The sequence below is a fragment of the Thrips palmi genome, unplaced genomic scaffold (genome assembly GCF_012932325.1).
Source record: "Thrips palmi isolate BJ-2018 unplaced genomic scaffold, TpBJ-2018v1 HiC_scaffold_8, whole genome shotgun sequence".
In the NCBI taxonomy this organism is placed as follows: Eukaryota; Metazoa; Arthropoda; class Insecta; order Thysanoptera; family Thripidae; genus Thrips; species Thrips palmi.
This window is the reverse complement of record NW_023144635.1, coordinates 5,741,735-5,756,925: the sequence shown is the minus strand read 5'-3', so window position 1 is coordinate 5,756,925 and position 15,191 is coordinate 5,741,735. Positions and strand designations below refer to the sequence as shown.

The window sequence follows — 15,191 nt, the reverse complement described above, 5'->3', positions numbered from 1 at the left end:
TCGCGGGCCGGGAGCGGGGCGGGGAGGCGTGGGGCGGATCACAGCGGATGAAAAGAGATATCCGCCCGCCTCCCGCCCGCGGCGCCCGCCCAACAGATACACATTTTTGTTTCGCAATTTAGCGGGCGCTCGGGAGTTAATCATTGCGAGGCATTTTCATCGCAAACGGCTGTCCCGGCGGGGCACGGCGGCACGGCGGGGTGGGGGGTGACAGGTGTATGAGCCAGGTGGCGGTAATTGCGTTACTGCCAAGCTTTCCCAAATCACGAACCGTGCAGCTTCATTTTCTGTGTGTTCCGCTCCGCGGAAAAACGCGTCCGAAAAGCATTCTGAATTCATAACCAACCCGCGGCACTGCTATCATTTCGGGAGCGGCAAGATAATCAAGAGCATGCTCGTAAAGGCCGCCATCATTTGCATTTCCCCAATTTCCGTTTCGCAGGGCACGGCCCCGCTTCGTCCGCGCCACTCCGCGCATCGACGTCTTTTTATTATTACTCTTTATTACTGATTGCGAGCGCGTTTTTTCCCTTTCCCCCTGGTTTTCCTTTCCACCTCTTTTCCCTTTTCCCCTTTTCACCTTTCCTCTTGCCCCCTCTTCCCTTTCGTACATCCGCTTTCCGCCTTTTTTCCCTTTCCCGCCCCTTTGTTGTGCCGGGCGGGGGTAATTTGGCGGCGGCGCGTTGGCAGCGTCGGCAGTCCTGACGCGCACTCCATAACCATCACGGAATTAGCTCGGGGCTGATTGCATTAAATCCGCCGCGGCGCGCCCACCAAGTCGACTACCAACTTGACTACCAAGTTGGACGTGGCCGTGATGCGCGGCACGGCGAGGCGTCAAGGCGAGAGACAATAGATTAACGGCTTAATAAATTGCGCCTCGAAGCGGTGCTGCTCCGCCTGGCTCTGCCGCCATGGTGGTGGTGGTGTACCGGGGGAGCGCGCGGGGGCGGGCCGGGCACGCCGGGGCGCAAGAAGGGAGTGAAGCTCTTGAGGAGACTTTCCGTTATTTCCGACGTAATTCCCCGGGAAGGGCCCTCCATCTTGAAGGAAATATGGTGTTGTCGGAAACGTTGGCAACCGCGGGGGCGGGCCGGGGTCCGTGTCAGTTTGGTGGGTGCTGCGGTGCGGGTTGCTGCCACTGTTTGCGTCCTTGTACCAATTCTTGCTTTCCTTCAGCGATTTGCTTCCTTATGAACCGGCATCCGTGCGGATGTGTGTAAGAGAGTGTGGGTGTGATTCGCGGGCCGTCGTTTGTCACGTCGCGATGCTCCGCGCGCCCCGCCTGAGCGAGCGATGCCCCGGTGTCCCCCCCCCCCTCCCAATCTCCCCACCCAGCACAACACTCGCAACTTTCAGCCAATTTATTCGTATCTAAAATTACATGAATGGGATAAATCATGCGCCACTCTGCTGAGTCGACGAGCGAGTGCGACGCGACGTGCCGCCCGCGCGGCCGGCGCGTGGAGCTGGTGGTGATGGACATCGTCTTGGTGGTCGTCGAGGATGCGTTCACGGTAGCGAACTGTGCGCGGTCGCCGCCGGGGCTACGAGTCCTTCTAGTGGTCGTCGTGGTCGCCTTGGGTTGACAACTCGCCGTGGCGGTAGAGCTCCGAGTCCCGGTCGGCGTCGTGCCGCTTGTCCTGGCCGTGGTCCTGGGGCTGGGGCCGCCACGACGGCCCTTCGTACGGCGCCTGCAACGCCAGCAGCCGCGCACGGCTCAGTTTAGAACACACATTTTGTTTCGCTTCAACGGCGATTGTGGCGCGGAATGGCTCACCCATCGTTCAGACAGCCCCTCCACGACGAACCTGACCGGGGCCTGGTCGTCCGGGAGGCCCGCGGCGTCGTCCAGGAAGGCGCCCGAGGGGGGCAGCGCGGCGCCCAGGGCCCTGAACCGCGGCGGCAATGGCGGCGGCGGCGCCAGGGACGCCACCCGGGAGCGCTTGCCGCCCGGCTTCCAGCCCCGCGAGTACGTGAACGTCTGTCCCAGGGCGGCGTCGGCCAGCAGCAGGCCAGCCAGGGACGCGGCCAGCAGCGCGAGGGCCCAGTGGGGCTGGGCCATCCTGGGGCAGACAGGCAAGCAGGCACGCCGTTGCAACATTACTCCGCCCTGATGGGTTGCTCTGCGTACGACTCCGGCCGCTCCAGCTTCCAGCGCTTCCAGCAGTCCATCGGCTTGGGGATGGGCACGCGGCCCTCGCGGCACGGCTCCGGGGTGCACTTCGCCTAGCCGGGCCTCGCAGTGAATAGATTTGTCGCAATCGAGTTAGCCGGGCCGGCCGGCCGGCCGTTCGAAGGGGATGAATTGGGTCGCTCGTAAAAAGGTTGATGCTGGTCCTGGTGGCGGGGGGCGGCCGCCGAATGGCCTACGAATGGCCTTCTCGGCCACTACCCGGTGGTCGGCGCGTCGGCGCGTCGGCGCGTCGGCGCGTCGTCGGCGGGGTGGTCAAGACGAGGGGTCCGGGCCACGGTCCGCTCCGATCCGGCGGTCTGGTCCGGTCCGGTCCGGTCGACAACTGCTCCCCAGGGGATCGGCAGGGATCGGCGGCCGGTCGTTGGCAGGTTTAGACTCGGCTGTAAACCGACGTGACGAGCAACGAGGAGCCGGGAGTCGAAGCGGCCAGCGCCGGCCAGCGCCCTTCCGCGGGCACGCCCTCCGTCCTGCACGCCCTGCGCGCCCTGCCCGGCCACCGCGAGGAAAGCTCGCGGCCAGATTAGAGCCTCGGACGGGAATCCGACGTGCCATTTCCCCCCCCCCCCCTTTCCCTCGGCCCTTCAAAGCCCTGCGAAGCACTGCGAAGCGAGACGGCCGCGCGATGTGGAGGGCGGAGCATGCAGTGTACACACACACACTCTCGCACTCTCACTCACACGCACACTCGCAAACACACGCAAAAACGCGCGGTGAGAAACAAGGTGGCCGCGTTTTGCCCGCTTCGCGCTTCGCCCCGCCATTATACAGTGTACGCGGCACTGCCCTCCCTCCCTGCCGCCTGCACTGCCTGCACCGCCTGCCGCGCAAACCTCAAAGCTCAGTGGATTCGGACGCTCGGGCGCAACGCGCAGCGCGCAGCATTGTTTCGACACACAATGCGTGCCGTGCCGCACGGGCGTGGCGCGCGGGGGGCGGGGGCGCGATCGGCGGCCCCAGATAAGCAGCGGGGCGGCGGGGCGCGAAAAACGGCCTCCCTCCCGCTTCTGGCTGGCCTCAAGCACCGGGCCCTTGGCGTGGTGCACCGGGATGGGCCGCGGTAATCTCATTCCCGCGGTGCCTCCCCTCCCTCCCTTTCTACTCTGCTACACACACAAACGCGCGCGCGCACACACACAAATACACGAACGGCACCAGGCGATATTCAAACATCCGGAATTCTCGATCCTGGTTCGCGAATTTCGTCAATCGTTCACATTCCTCCAGCCCGTATGGGTAGTACAGAACGAGAGAGACAGAGCTACGGAAGCCTTGAGGTTGAGGCCCCAGGAGGGAAGTCGCAGTTGGTCTGAGCCTCCTCCGCCGCTCAGCAGGCGGTGCACCCAGCGCTCTCCGGTGGCCGCGGAGAGCACTAGAAGTCGGCGTGCGCGCGGGGTATCGCTGCGCGTGCTGGGCCCTGGGCGGCGGCGGCGGCGAGCTCCGCGCCCGCTGACGTCGTCCCCCTGGACGTCGTGCACCCCATCCCATCCCCGAGCACTCACCAAACTTGTGTCGGGGACGGACGGGACAGGACGTCGACTCTGAGAGGCAGGCAGCAAGGCAGCTCCTCCCGGTCCCCGATCGTGTTTCTAACTGGCCCAACCCCGGCCGGCAGCCCCTTTTATACCGGCCCACGGCAACGCAGCCAAGCAGCCAAGCAGCAACGGGGCCGGCCAATTTGCTCTCTTGTCCGCGCCGGCTCTCTAGCGGCGGCACCCGCACTGTCCTTTGACAACCCCCGGCTCTGCCCCCGGCAGGTCTCCTCTCCTCGTCCCCCCTTGTGGCCGGCGGGGGCAGCGCTCGCAGAGAGGTGAGGGGGTCAACTTGGTCAACTTGTTCGCACGTTCATTCAAGTTGCGAGAGTTGAGAGTCGTTGATTCGTGGTTATGCGCCAAGCACCGCACCGTGTGTTGGCGGTGTAATCAAGAAACTCCGGATTGTAAGTGAGCCATCAGAGGATGGTTTATTCCAGGAGGACGACACTGATCATTGACAGGCAACGACGACACTCAAACTTCTAGTATTTATTCAAAGAAAAAGGATTATTTACAGTACACGGAACACAGCACACGGAGCTCGCAACGGAGCGGCAACTCGGAGCGAAATCAGACCCGGAGCAGGTGGTGCCCCCTGCTCTCCATCTTCAGGTTGAGGCGCGAGCAAGAAGCTTCCTCCAGCGTGAGGGCGCTCACGGAGAGGGCGGCCGTCCCGCTAGCGGTCCTCGTGCTCGGCGGCCTGCTCGCTGGTCTGCTGCAGGGCTTGCAGGGCCTGCAGGGCGGGGCGGCGGCCCATGTGTAGCAGGGGCTCGTCCACCAAGCGCCAGGGGTCGTACGGGGCCTGTGAGGAGCGAGACCGCATTCAATTGTTGGGGGTTCACATCGGCCAAGCTTAGGTGGGACTTACCCGGTGCTCTCCGCGGCCCTCCAGGAAGTATCTGTAGAGGGGGAGGTCCTCGGCCAGGACGTCGTCGGCGCCCCTGCCACCCGCCGTCGTCCCACTGGGCACGGCCACGCCGGCCGCCGACGACGTCCGCTTGCCGCTCTTCCAGCCCCGCGAGTAGCTGAAGGTCTGCGCCAGGGTGCAGTCCGCCACCAGCAGGACGGCCAGCGCGACCACGAGCAGCGACGAGCACCAGCCAGCCATGCCTGCGCTACACGGACACGGAGAGTCAGTAGCGCGCCGGGCGGGTAGGCAACCCCTTCGACGGCACCGCGCTCGGGCTGCCGGGGGAAAGGGGCTGTAGGACTCGAGCGTTAGAAATGGCTCGAGAACTTGGACTAGGGGTGCTGAGGACATCACCTGCGTAGAGCCTGGACTGCGGGTGAACTCTGGAGGAAGCCGCGTGCTCCCCGTCGGCTGTCTTGAGTCCAAGTGGCCTGCCTGGGGTCGGCCACCTCTCTTATAGTCTCCCTGGCCGCGGGGCCGCGGGGGTGCACTGGAGAGCGGGCCCCCATTTGCATACGAGTGGGTGAAGGTGAAACGCCTTGGTTGAAAGGGTTGCGATTCCGGCGCGCTGATCCCGAAGAGTGCTCTCGTCGCCCTGTCTCCGTCGCACCGCAGCAGACAGCGCAACGCGGCGCAACGCCCCATGAGTGCAAGAGAGACATTGTTCGGAGGGAAGTGCCGAATGGCGCGGGCCGTTCCACGCAACAACACACGGAAAAGGCAGCTGGAGTGCCAATCACGCCAAGAAGGCCAACTGCTTCCAAAAGTACTGTTCCATAGGTCCAAAATTTAAATTCACCTCTGCCGAGCGGCGGTAGGCATTTGCTTGTTGCTACACGCAGAGGCGTCGGAAATACATTACGGTCTTAAACCACCCACCTGGGATTCGATTTTGAAACCGAACCTGAAGTGGGCTAGAAAGGTATGGACAGTAAGTGTCCATGTCGGAGAGACGCGTGATTTAAACCTGCCGCCACTACGAGTACCAACACACGTTTCAGGGCGAGAATGTCCCTCAGAAAAGTAATGTGAATCTAAATGCCCCTTCCAGGCCTCAGAATGCAACCAAAGGCGTCATATTCGCTTCAAAAACATAATGCGAGTGAGTCGAAAGCATTATATTGCGGATCTTTCCTAGAAACTACATCTCCATTTGTTGAGGTTGGCAGCGCTCCGGAGCCGAGCGGAACGTTCGCGGTGCCGCAGAAGGCGGTGGACGCTTTCACTTTTCTTGTTTTTGTTGTTCTTGAGTCAGTCGAGTTCATAACATGGCTGCCATGCGATGATTCGTAAGTCGCGTAGTTTACGGACGTGTTTATGATTCATCTCGGTGCTTTCCTTCGCTCCCTCTGCCCTAAATGTGCTCAAAAGAGGACGTCGGTTGGTGTTCGTAGTGAGTTCGTCCGCGAGCACCCACTGATCGACGTGCAATTATGGAATCACTGAGAAAATGGTTTTACAAGCCCAAGGTAAGTGGCCAAACAAGGCTAGGACATCCCCAGTGTTCTCAGCGCAAAGATCAACCCTTTGCGAGTTTTACATAAAATCGAATCGCCTCTGCCTATTTCACTTTGGTTCTTGCCCGACTGTTTACTTTAAATTTGGCAAGAAGTGCCAGCATTGTGGGAGACGAATCCTCCAGATGTGACCTAGAAAGTGTTGCCATTGGGAACTAGTATCTATCCCTCTGCCTTTATTTCGTCTTGTGGTCTGCAGCCGCAGCTTAATCGAGTTTTACAATTGAAATTAGTTACAAAGACATTGGTTGAATATTGGTTGAACGCAGAGTTCCATTTGGCTGTGGATTGAAGGCCCCATTGTTATTGTTTTGATTATGAATAGTTAATCTGGTTATGTTGCCCCTGTGCCCCTGAACTCTCTGCATTTCCAAATATCAAATTCCTTTTCTGATCCATTGTATTTATTATATTTGAATTTTTAATGGCCCTTATTGTTTTTATACTACTGTTGTGACTTCAATCATCTATCATTCTTGTATCAGTATTTGTTTACTTCAGAATTGGCAAAGTTCTGCTGATGGGTTTCTGCAACTGTACAGGGAGAATTATTTCATCATTATTGTTTAGTGATGTTTCTCTTGGACGTGTGCTCTTGTGCTTTGATATTCTTTATTTGTGTTGTACTTTTGTGCTTAATCTGCCCAAACTTAATTTTTGTGTGTATGAATGAATTTTTTCTACCATACATCAATTTTATAGGTTATTGATGCCCTATTGATTTTTTTAATTGCCTCTAATTTTTTAATACCTCTGATATAGCACTCTTGTAAATGACCAAGGACATTTATTAACTCCGTGTACATACTTGACTCTGATCATGCCTACGTGCTCTCGCGTAACCGTCCTGGAGTCTTGATGAGACTTTTATCAAAGTGTATTGTTTTTTTTTTTTAATATTTTTGTTTTGTGTAAGTTTTAAATGATAAAATAGATTTACTCTAATTGTTCACAAATCAGCTTTCTGTATATTACTTTCGTCCATGTTTAAACTCTTGCCGATAGATGTTTGATTTCACCAGTGGTTCCTTTTATGAATTTCTTTGGGCAGCATGTTGATTTTTATGACACGGTCTTTTTCCGTGCCAGAGAATGGTCCCTGTTGTATCCCCATTGGGGCCCTGGGTGGACGGGGTGGGGCCGGGGGCCGGAGGTGGGGCCGAGGGCGGGGCGGGGCGGGGCGGGGCGGGGGCGGGGCAGAGGGCTGGGCGGTCAGCGACTCAGCTCATGCTGGGGGCATACAGGCGAGTCCCATGTTCTCTCTGTTGTTGACTCTATTGCAAATCGGGCAACAGCGCTTCGCTGGCTCCGCTGGCTTTGCTTCGGTTTGGTTCTCTTCGGTTCGGCAGTTGAACCCGACTTGTCGAGGTGACATGTTTGGAATGCTGCTGCGATGGTCGTTTGTCTTTGCGCGGGTCAACACGAGGGAGCGGAGCGGGGCGCCCTGTTACAGCACTGCGCTCCGACCCAATGCCCTTGCATGGCCCGGCTAAAGGCCCGGCCCGGCCCGTGAATGGATCGCGAGTAAATAATAGATCAAGAATAAGAAGACGACGGGGTCGGGATTTGAACCCGGAGCCGAGCGCCGGGCGGCGTCGGTGGTACTCGCATGCGGTCCTCGTGGTGCCACAGTGACGGCCCGGCGACGTGACGGCGTGACGGCCGCGAGGCGTGACACGTGACGAGGCGGCGGTACGGCCGTACCGCTCCGGTCGTGCTGTTTGGCGTCGCCTCGCCGTATCGCCGTGCCTGCATCTCGCTATCTCGCTGCCTCGCTGCTGTCGCCGTGTGGGTTTGGGTTTGCATGCCCGACATGCCTGCCACGAACGCCTCGCGAGCACGCCCCGCCCCGCCCCGCCCCGCCCCTTTGCGACCCCCCGGCCTAGCGAGCCCCGCCCCGCCCCGCCTGCATTCTTGGATGCACCGTTGCGGGCGGCGCTGGCGGGGCACTAGGCTCCAGCGGCTCCAGGCTGGAGTGGCTGCAGGCTGCAGCGGCCCGTGCTCCGTACGTAGAGTACTCTTCCTCGGCCCGTCCTTGCCGCGTCTTCCCGGTGGCCGGCTGCGGCTGGCTGCGGCTGACGGTGCGGAAATGATCCTATCGCACCTGCGAGACCTGCGATCCGTGCGTCCCGTACAGTCGCGCGTTCGCGCGTTCGCGCCCCGCCGCGTGCCGAGTCCTCATCCTGCGTTGCGTGGCGCAGTGGCGGCAGTGGCCCGTGGATTTGTTTTCCGCGCCGGACCATTGGGCTGCTGATCTGCGGCCGTGCACCTTGTTGTTGTTGTTGTCGCCGAAATAAAGTTTCACCTCCCCGCCCGCTCCGCCCCGCCTCCCACGCGGCCTGGACGAGCAGGTTTGGGCGGGGGGCCGCCGGCCGCCGGAGAGGACAGGCCGGGGACACGGGGACGCCCGCCGGCCGCGCCTTGCCGCCTTGCTGTTTTGCGACGCAACTCGGCAACGCGTCCGACGTGACGCGTCGGCCTGTCCTGCCCGTCCTGCCCGTCGTCAGGCGGCCCAGGAGGAACCGAAAGGACCTGGCCGGCCGGCCGGCATGGAGCGTCCGGGCCGGACGGCCGCACGGCCGCGACGCCTCCTCCAAGACCCCTGTGGTCACCAAGGCCCAGCAGGCCCCCCATGTTTCGGCGCACGCCTTGGCTGTGCTAATTGGCATTTCATGAGGCGGTCGTGTTGTTAGGACTGCCGTGTGGTCGTCGGGCTCCTCGGGCGTGGCGGCATGGCATGGCGGCGGCCAGTCCGCGGCTCCGCGGCAGTCGGTCCGTGCTTTATGCGGCGCGCGGCAAAGGTCAGCCTCGCCGTCAGCGCCGTCAGCCCCGCCGGCCGGCCGTCGGTGGCGGTGTCTTCCACCGGCCTTCCCGGCCGTCTCGAGCGTCTTGACCCGGCCGGCGTCGCGTAGCGTCGCGGCCCACGGCCCAGACGACACATTGGGGTTGACTGGTCTGCGTGGCTGGGCGGGGCGGGGCGGGGTGGGGTCCTGCAGCACGCGGCCGTCGACGCGACGCTGTTTAGACGCACTTTGCTTGTTGGCACGAGGAGCGTCTGCGTCGCCGCGGGTCAAGCTTCGCGGCGAGAGGGGGGAGGGGGGTCGCTGCGGGGGAGTGCGCGAATAAAGTGCTTTGGAGACACCGTGAGACACACCTGCACGCCGCTGCACTTTGAATGAGGCGCGACACTTTGGCTCGGCGGCGTTGCCGGTTGGTTGCGGAAATTTCCGCCTCCTTCTCTTCTCCTCCAATGAGGCTGAACGAGCCCTCGGCGCCGCCTCGCGCCGCACCGCGCCCCACGCGGGAGTATTTTTGCGTGCTCCCCGCGGCGGAGGCAGCAGCTGTTGCTCGGTGCGCGCCGTGGGCGCTGTAAGCCCCGCGAGGCGCGCGTCTGTGTGTCTGTGTGTGTGACTGGGGCCGATAAGGTGGCTGTAATTAGGTGCTATGACCGTGCGCCGCCCGGGCCGGGCAGCTAGGTCAGTGCGCCGGCCCCACACACACACACACACTCACACAGATAGCCGCACCTTTTGTCTGTGGCGTTGCGCGCCGCTTCTCTGTGTGCCTCCGCTTCTGTCCCACATTTGTCTGACTCTGTTTTTTTTGGGTCGGCGCCGCCCTCGCGAGGGTGCACCGCCCGAAATCCTTGCCGTCACGCTGACCCTCGCGACCTGTCTGCCCTCTCTCTCGCTCTCGTAAGGGCGAAGGGCGTGCGAAGCGGAGCCCCCGTTCACCTGCCGCGCCGGTCGGCCAGGTCGGCCAGTGTGGGCCCGGCCCTGAATGCTGCATGCGGCTGGCCGGGCCGGCGCCCCGAAGGCCCTGAAGGCCCTGAAGGCCTTGAAGCGGTCGTGAAAAGCGATGGGTTCGCGGGAATGGATTGGCCGCCCCGCCGCCCCCAAACACAGTTGTATGCAAATGGCGCTGCACTGCCTTTCCTCGCGGATTGCCACGTAAAATCAATGGTCAGCGGTACAGTGTGGCGGGACTTCCCCGCCACAGGCCGCCGTCTCTCTCGCACCCTCACGCGACGCCGTGTGAGTGCGACAGAGAGCGTCGGGACGACACTTGGGATCGATACCGCCTGTGGCTGCGGCATGCGTTGTTCGCGTCCCTGCAGATCCAGCTTGCTCCAGAGCTGGCTTCAGCCTCGCCAGCGTGGACAGGGCCTTCTCGGTCTGCTCCTCCGGCCGCGCGGGTCCGAGGGTCGCGGCGTGTGTTTGGGTAGTGGCGCGGTGCGCGTGGCGGCCCTAGGCGGCCCGATACGCCGCGGTCAGCGCTCTCGCTCTCGCGGCGTTGCGTCCGCCAGCAGGGCGATGTGTCTCTCTCCCTCGCACTCACGGGGCCTTGCGTGACTCCGTGCGAGTGCGAGAGAGAGAGAGAGGGCCGGCATTCCGAGAAAGGCGGCGAAGGCGGCTGGAAAATAAAGCGTCGGCTAATTGGGAAGCTCGGACATGGGCAGGGCTCGCATGGCGTGGCGCAACGTCGACCACTTTGTCGCTGCAGGCGGCAGTCCTGGCGGCCTGGCGGTGCTGCCGCGCGTGACTCACTCGCTGCGTTTTAGTCGCTGTCTCACCGCTCTTCTTTGTCCCGCACGCCGATTGGAGCGGCCAGCAGTTTGATTCCGGCCAGCGCGCTTTATGTTTCGTCGCGCTGTCTCGCTCGCACTCGTGGGGCGTGCTGGAAGGGGAGGGCGAGAGAGACGGAGCGGCGTGCGGAATCAGTCTGTTTGGCCCAGCCAGGACGGCGCGGCGACGAGGCGTTATCAGTGTATCGGCGATGGCCAACGCGATTCGGTATCTGGGTACGTGAGTAGGGGCTGTTTGGCAGCGCTGGGTCGACGCCGCCGCCCTGCCACGCCCCGCCCCGAGCCACGCCTCGGCGTCGCGACGTACCGTTTCGTTTCCATCGCGTGAGGGGCTTCTTCACTTTCGCGGGCCCGTCCAGGCAGGCGCCGCTCGTAACAACGAAATGCGTGTTTTCCAATTTCCGAGGCGGCGGCGGCCGCGGTGTAGGGCAGGACGCCGCCGGCAAAGGCGCTTGAAGCGCAGCGAGGCGGCGGCGACGGCGACGGTCACATGGCGTGCACCCGCGACGCCCCGCGACCACCGTCGAATTTGCGTCGCTTGACTGGCTGCGGGCTGCCCCTCGAGGAAACTGTCGCGAAGGCGGCGTGGCCGGGCCGATGAGGAAACCGGAAGCACGACGTGTCCGTGGCGCCCGAGGCCCGAGGCGCGCGACGCGGAGGAAGCGCCCTGGACTTCCGCCACCGTCAAAGGGACGCCTGTCCGTCACGCCGTGCGCCCCGCCACGCGACCGCCCGGGACGCGGGTTCAAATACGAATGTCGAAGATTTTTTTTTGGCAGGAGAGAGGGTCTAAATATTTTTGTTTTCAACACTTTGATGGCCACTTTAGGCTGATCGGCGACCATTGAATGGCGGGGCGCGTTGCTCGCCATGCTCGTTGCGGCTCCCCTTTTCCTCTAAGGCCACTCTGAGTCATGTGGACTAGTCAGCTAGCCTGCCCTGCTTGCCCCACTCCGCGTACTGGGCCGCGCCGCGGGAGAGGGGCGTGCCGGCGTGACGTCACTCTCAGCTGATCGTCGCCCCGCCCCGCCCCGCGGTGCAGGACGGCGCGGCGTTGAGGCTCGCGGTGTGGCCATCGCGGCGAAAGTGTCCAGCTCGCTAATGCCGCGTGCGTCATTTGGAGGCGTTTTGGTCAAGTTGGCACTCCAGAGGGCTGCGTGCTGGCTGGTCTCTCTCGCACTCGCGCGGCGTTAGCGGCGTCCCGCTGGGGTGCGAGAGAGACAGAGAGGCTTTCGGTATCAGCCCTTCGGCGTCACGCAAAGCGCGGCCAACGCGCCGCTCGATGCATCGCGATGGAGTGACGCATCCAATGGCGGCACTGTGCGTCGCCGTGCATCGCCGTGCGTCGCCGTGTCCGCCCTTGCGAAACCGCCGCTTGCTATCAGTGTGATAGAGGGAGGGCGCGCCCGTTCGGCCCGCCCGGCCCGCGTGAGCGCGTGTCAGCGCCAGTCAGCGCAGTGCGGCGCGCGAGTGCGCCCGGCCCGCTCTCGTTGTGAAACTGCGGGCTGTACCCTCTCCGCCGAAACCAGGCCGGTCCGGTACGGAGGGGCCCCAGCAGCCCAAACGAACAGCCATTTGGACAAGATGACCTCGACGGCGGCGCGGCCGGCGCGGCGCGGAGAAATTTATCTGCTTTTGCCTTGGCGCTGACGCCTTGCTGCCTCGCCGCCGCTGACGCGGCCCGGCGGCTGGCTGCGTGCTCGTTGGCCTGACCGGGGCCCCGGGCCGGGCCCCAGCGCGGCAACGCGCGGCGTTCGGGGGGCCAGAGAGGCTGGCGGGGCGCATGGCGCGCAGGGCGCACGGCCCATGGCCGCCACGGGCCGCCGGCGCCGGCTGCTGCAGTTGCATTGCGATCGGACCGCGCCACTGCCGATGACTGCGAATCGGTTGCTCCATTTCTGTCTGTTCCGTCGTCGCGCTGCGACCGCTGTGGCGGCAGGCTGGTGGACTGACGTCGTGCCTCGCGACACGCATGCAGTCCTGATAAGGGCGAAAGGCCCGCCAGGCCGCAGGGCAAGCGACGTAGGGCAGGCCGTGTGGCAAGGGCCTCAGGGCAAAGGGCCGCAACAGGCCGATTCCGAACACTGCGTTGTCGCTGTCTCTCTCGCACCGCCATGGACCGCCCCATGAGTGTGAGAGTGACAGAGCGACGCCGTCTGCAGGGCGCCGGGCGACCCGATTCCATTCTGCAGCGACGCCCGGCGGGCCGCGCCGCTCTGTTGGACCCAGCCCAGATCCTGCGTCACTTTCGGTTTCCCCGCGATTGGACGTGCCGCTTGGCTCGGCGGGGCGCAGCGCAGCGTCAGCCGTGGCCATGAGGCAAGCATCCTTTCCGCCCCGCCCCGCGGACCAGAGCGACTCTCCGAAACTGTTCTGTTCCTCGCCGCTTTTTGGCCTTGTTTCTTTTGGCGACTCCCTCTGCACCTGCAGCTGCGGTGCGGACGGCGCGGCGTAGCTGGGCAGGTGCCGCGGAGTCGGCGCGGAGCGGAGGGAGGGAGAAGTCCACTGCCTGCCGCTACGCTGCTGGCAAGGTCCGCGACGTCCGCGCCGCGTCGCCGCGTCGTCTCGAAGGCCGTACCCGGACCGCGCCTCGCCTCGCCTCTCGCCAGCTGCAGCACTAGCCAGGCTGCCTTGCGCGAGGCTAGCGCTGCCGACGAGGCAAAAACAAGCGTGTTGTCCGGCCCGGTGCCGTGCGCCTGCACTGGCGGTCATCCCCCCGGCGCGTCTAGCGTCGCCCTGCTTGCAGGCTATCGTTCCGAACAGCACTGCGCCGCCCTGTCTCTCTCGCACTGCTCCGGGCCGCCCCACGAGTGCGAGAGAGACGGAGCGACGAAAACACTGTTCGGAGCGAGGCTGCTTCCCGTCCTGGCGACGCCGGCGACGCCTTTGCGGGCTAATGAAGTCCCTGGCGGACTTGAGGCAAGGACAAAGACGCGTGATGAGCAATCAGGTGTCTTCCCACGCGTCTAGACCGCCGCCACACAGGCAGGCCGTGCGCTGTGCACGCACGGTGATTGTAATTAGTAGTCGCGACCCTTTGACGGCGTCCCCGGCCCACCCCGGCCCCGGCGTCGCTGGCCGAGGGGCCGTCGCGGCGCTCCGTATGGGCGTGGCCTGGCGTGGCGTGGCGCGCTTGCCTTGCTGGAACGACGCCACACCGGCGCGGCGCGGCGAGGCACGGCGCCATGGCGGCCCAGGGGCAGCCAGGGGCGTCGACGACTTTCCCGGTCTTGGGTCCGTGTCTCCGTGTCTCGTAAACGGTGAGAGTGGAGCGCAAGCGCCAAGCGCATGAGGAGGGCCTGGCGCGGCCTGGCTGGCGCGGCCTGGCGCCGTGGCGGTAGGCAGCCCGAGGGCAGCGCTGCCGCCGGGACGGCCTGCAGGGCCCGGCTCTTCTCCTCCTCGTCCTCCGGCACCTTGGCTCGTCCACTGACGGTCTTTCTCATCTTGTTGCAGAGAGACGACACGTCGCTGCTCGCGCAGTTCTTCTACGCCGACGAGGCGCTCAACATCGTGGCCGCGGAGCTGGACAGCTTCGACGGCCGCAAGGACCCTGAGCGCTGCTCGGTGCTGGTGAACCAGCTGCGGCAGTGCCAGGACAAGGTGCTGACGATATGCAGCCGCATCATGGACCAGGTCATCCCGGACGAGCGCGCCGACCGGGACTTCCGCGTCAAGTTCCCCGACGACGTCATGCAGGAGAACCTGGCCGGCCAGCTGTGGTTCGGCGCGGAGGTGGGTCCTCGTCGTTGTTCCACTGCACTGCCATCCACTTTGTTTTCTCGCTCCTTGTTCATTGGACTTTGTTTTCCGTGTTCCAGTGCCTAGCTGCAGGATCAAGCATAATGAACCGGGAGACCGAGTCGTCCCTCATGCGGCCCCTCGCCAAGGCACTGACGAAATCGCTGGAGTATGTGCGGAACCTGCTGCGTGAGCAAAGCTTGCGCGGCGTCTCCTCGCTGCAGAGCGAACTGTACGCCGCCGACCGGCTCAAGGAGGCGCTCAAAGACTTCGACCGCTTGTTTGCCAAGTTCGAGCTTCGCTACGTCAGTGCCATGGTGCCTGTCAAAAGCCTGCAGGAGTATGAGTTTCAGCAGTTAATAGTTGTTCTATTTTCTGAGACTTTACAGAGGTGAGTGATCTGGCATCCGCCACTTCTTTTACGTTGGGTAATGCCACTGTGTTTACGCTAACGAGAGCTGTTAATTTCCATTTTCAGAGCGCTTGACATGAACTTGCTCACTCAAGAAATGGTGGACGTGTACGACCCTGCCCTCATGTTCACTATTCCTCGCCTTGCTATTGTGTCTGGGCTTCTAATATTTCCTGATGGTCCCTTCTGTTTGGATCGAACACCTACCCACATGTCGGAAATGTTCAGACCTTTTAGAGTGAGTTTGTCTTAAGGACCTTGTGAAAAAATTGAGTTGGTGTGTGCTGTAGATTTGTTCTA

General features: G+C 62.8%; 3 protein-coding genes across 4 annotated transcripts; 1 reads left to right on the top strand and 2 right to left on the bottom strand.

Moving 5' to 3' along the window:
* Positions 1 to 1,350: 1,350 nt before the first annotated feature.
* Positions 1,351 to 3,772, bottom strand: LOC117653537. Its single transcript, XM_034399278.1, has 3 exons — positions 3,697 to 3,772; positions 1,781 to 2,066; positions 1,351 to 1,694 (listed from the first exon to the last, which is right to left on the bottom strand). The coding sequence occupies exons 2-3, from the start codon at positions 2,063 to 2,065 to the stop codon at positions 1,560 to 1,562; spliced, it is 420 nt and encodes a 139-aa protein (XP_034255169.1). The 5' UTR covers position 2,066; positions 3,697 to 3,772; the 3' UTR covers positions 1,351 to 1,559.
* Positions 3,773 to 4,198: 426 nt separating this feature from the next.
* LOC117653479 lies at positions 4,199 to 5,715 on the bottom strand. 2 transcript variants are annotated; one of them, XM_034399166.1, is made up of 3 exons: positions 4,994 to 5,715; positions 4,598 to 4,844; positions 4,199 to 4,531 (listed from the first exon to the last, which is right to left on the bottom strand). In XM_034399166.1, exons 1-3 carry the CDS (start codon positions 5,299 to 5,301, stop codon positions 4,406 to 4,408), a joined length of 681 nt encoding a protein of 226 aa, XP_034255057.1. In that variant the 5' UTR covers positions 5,302 to 5,715; the 3' UTR covers positions 4,199 to 4,405. The 2 variants fall into 2 exon arrangements, with proteins under 2 accessions (XP_034255057.1, XP_034255058.1); XM_034399167.1 differs by having other exon boundaries at positions 4,598 to 4,839; positions 4,994 to 5,708.
* Positions 5,716 to 5,876: 161 nt separating this feature from the next.
* Positions 5,877 to 15,144, top strand: LOC117653119 (lateral signaling target protein 2 homolog). The gene is made up of 4 exons (XM_034398514.1): positions 5,877 to 6,108; positions 14,195 to 14,473; positions 14,560 to 14,870; positions 14,958 to 15,144. Exons 1-4 carry the CDS (start codon positions 6,073 to 6,075, stop codon positions 15,142 to 15,144), a joined length of 813 nt encoding a protein of 270 aa, XP_034254405.1. The 5' UTR covers positions 5,877 to 6,072.
* The last annotated feature ends 47 nt before the right edge of the window (positions 15,145 to 15,191 follow it).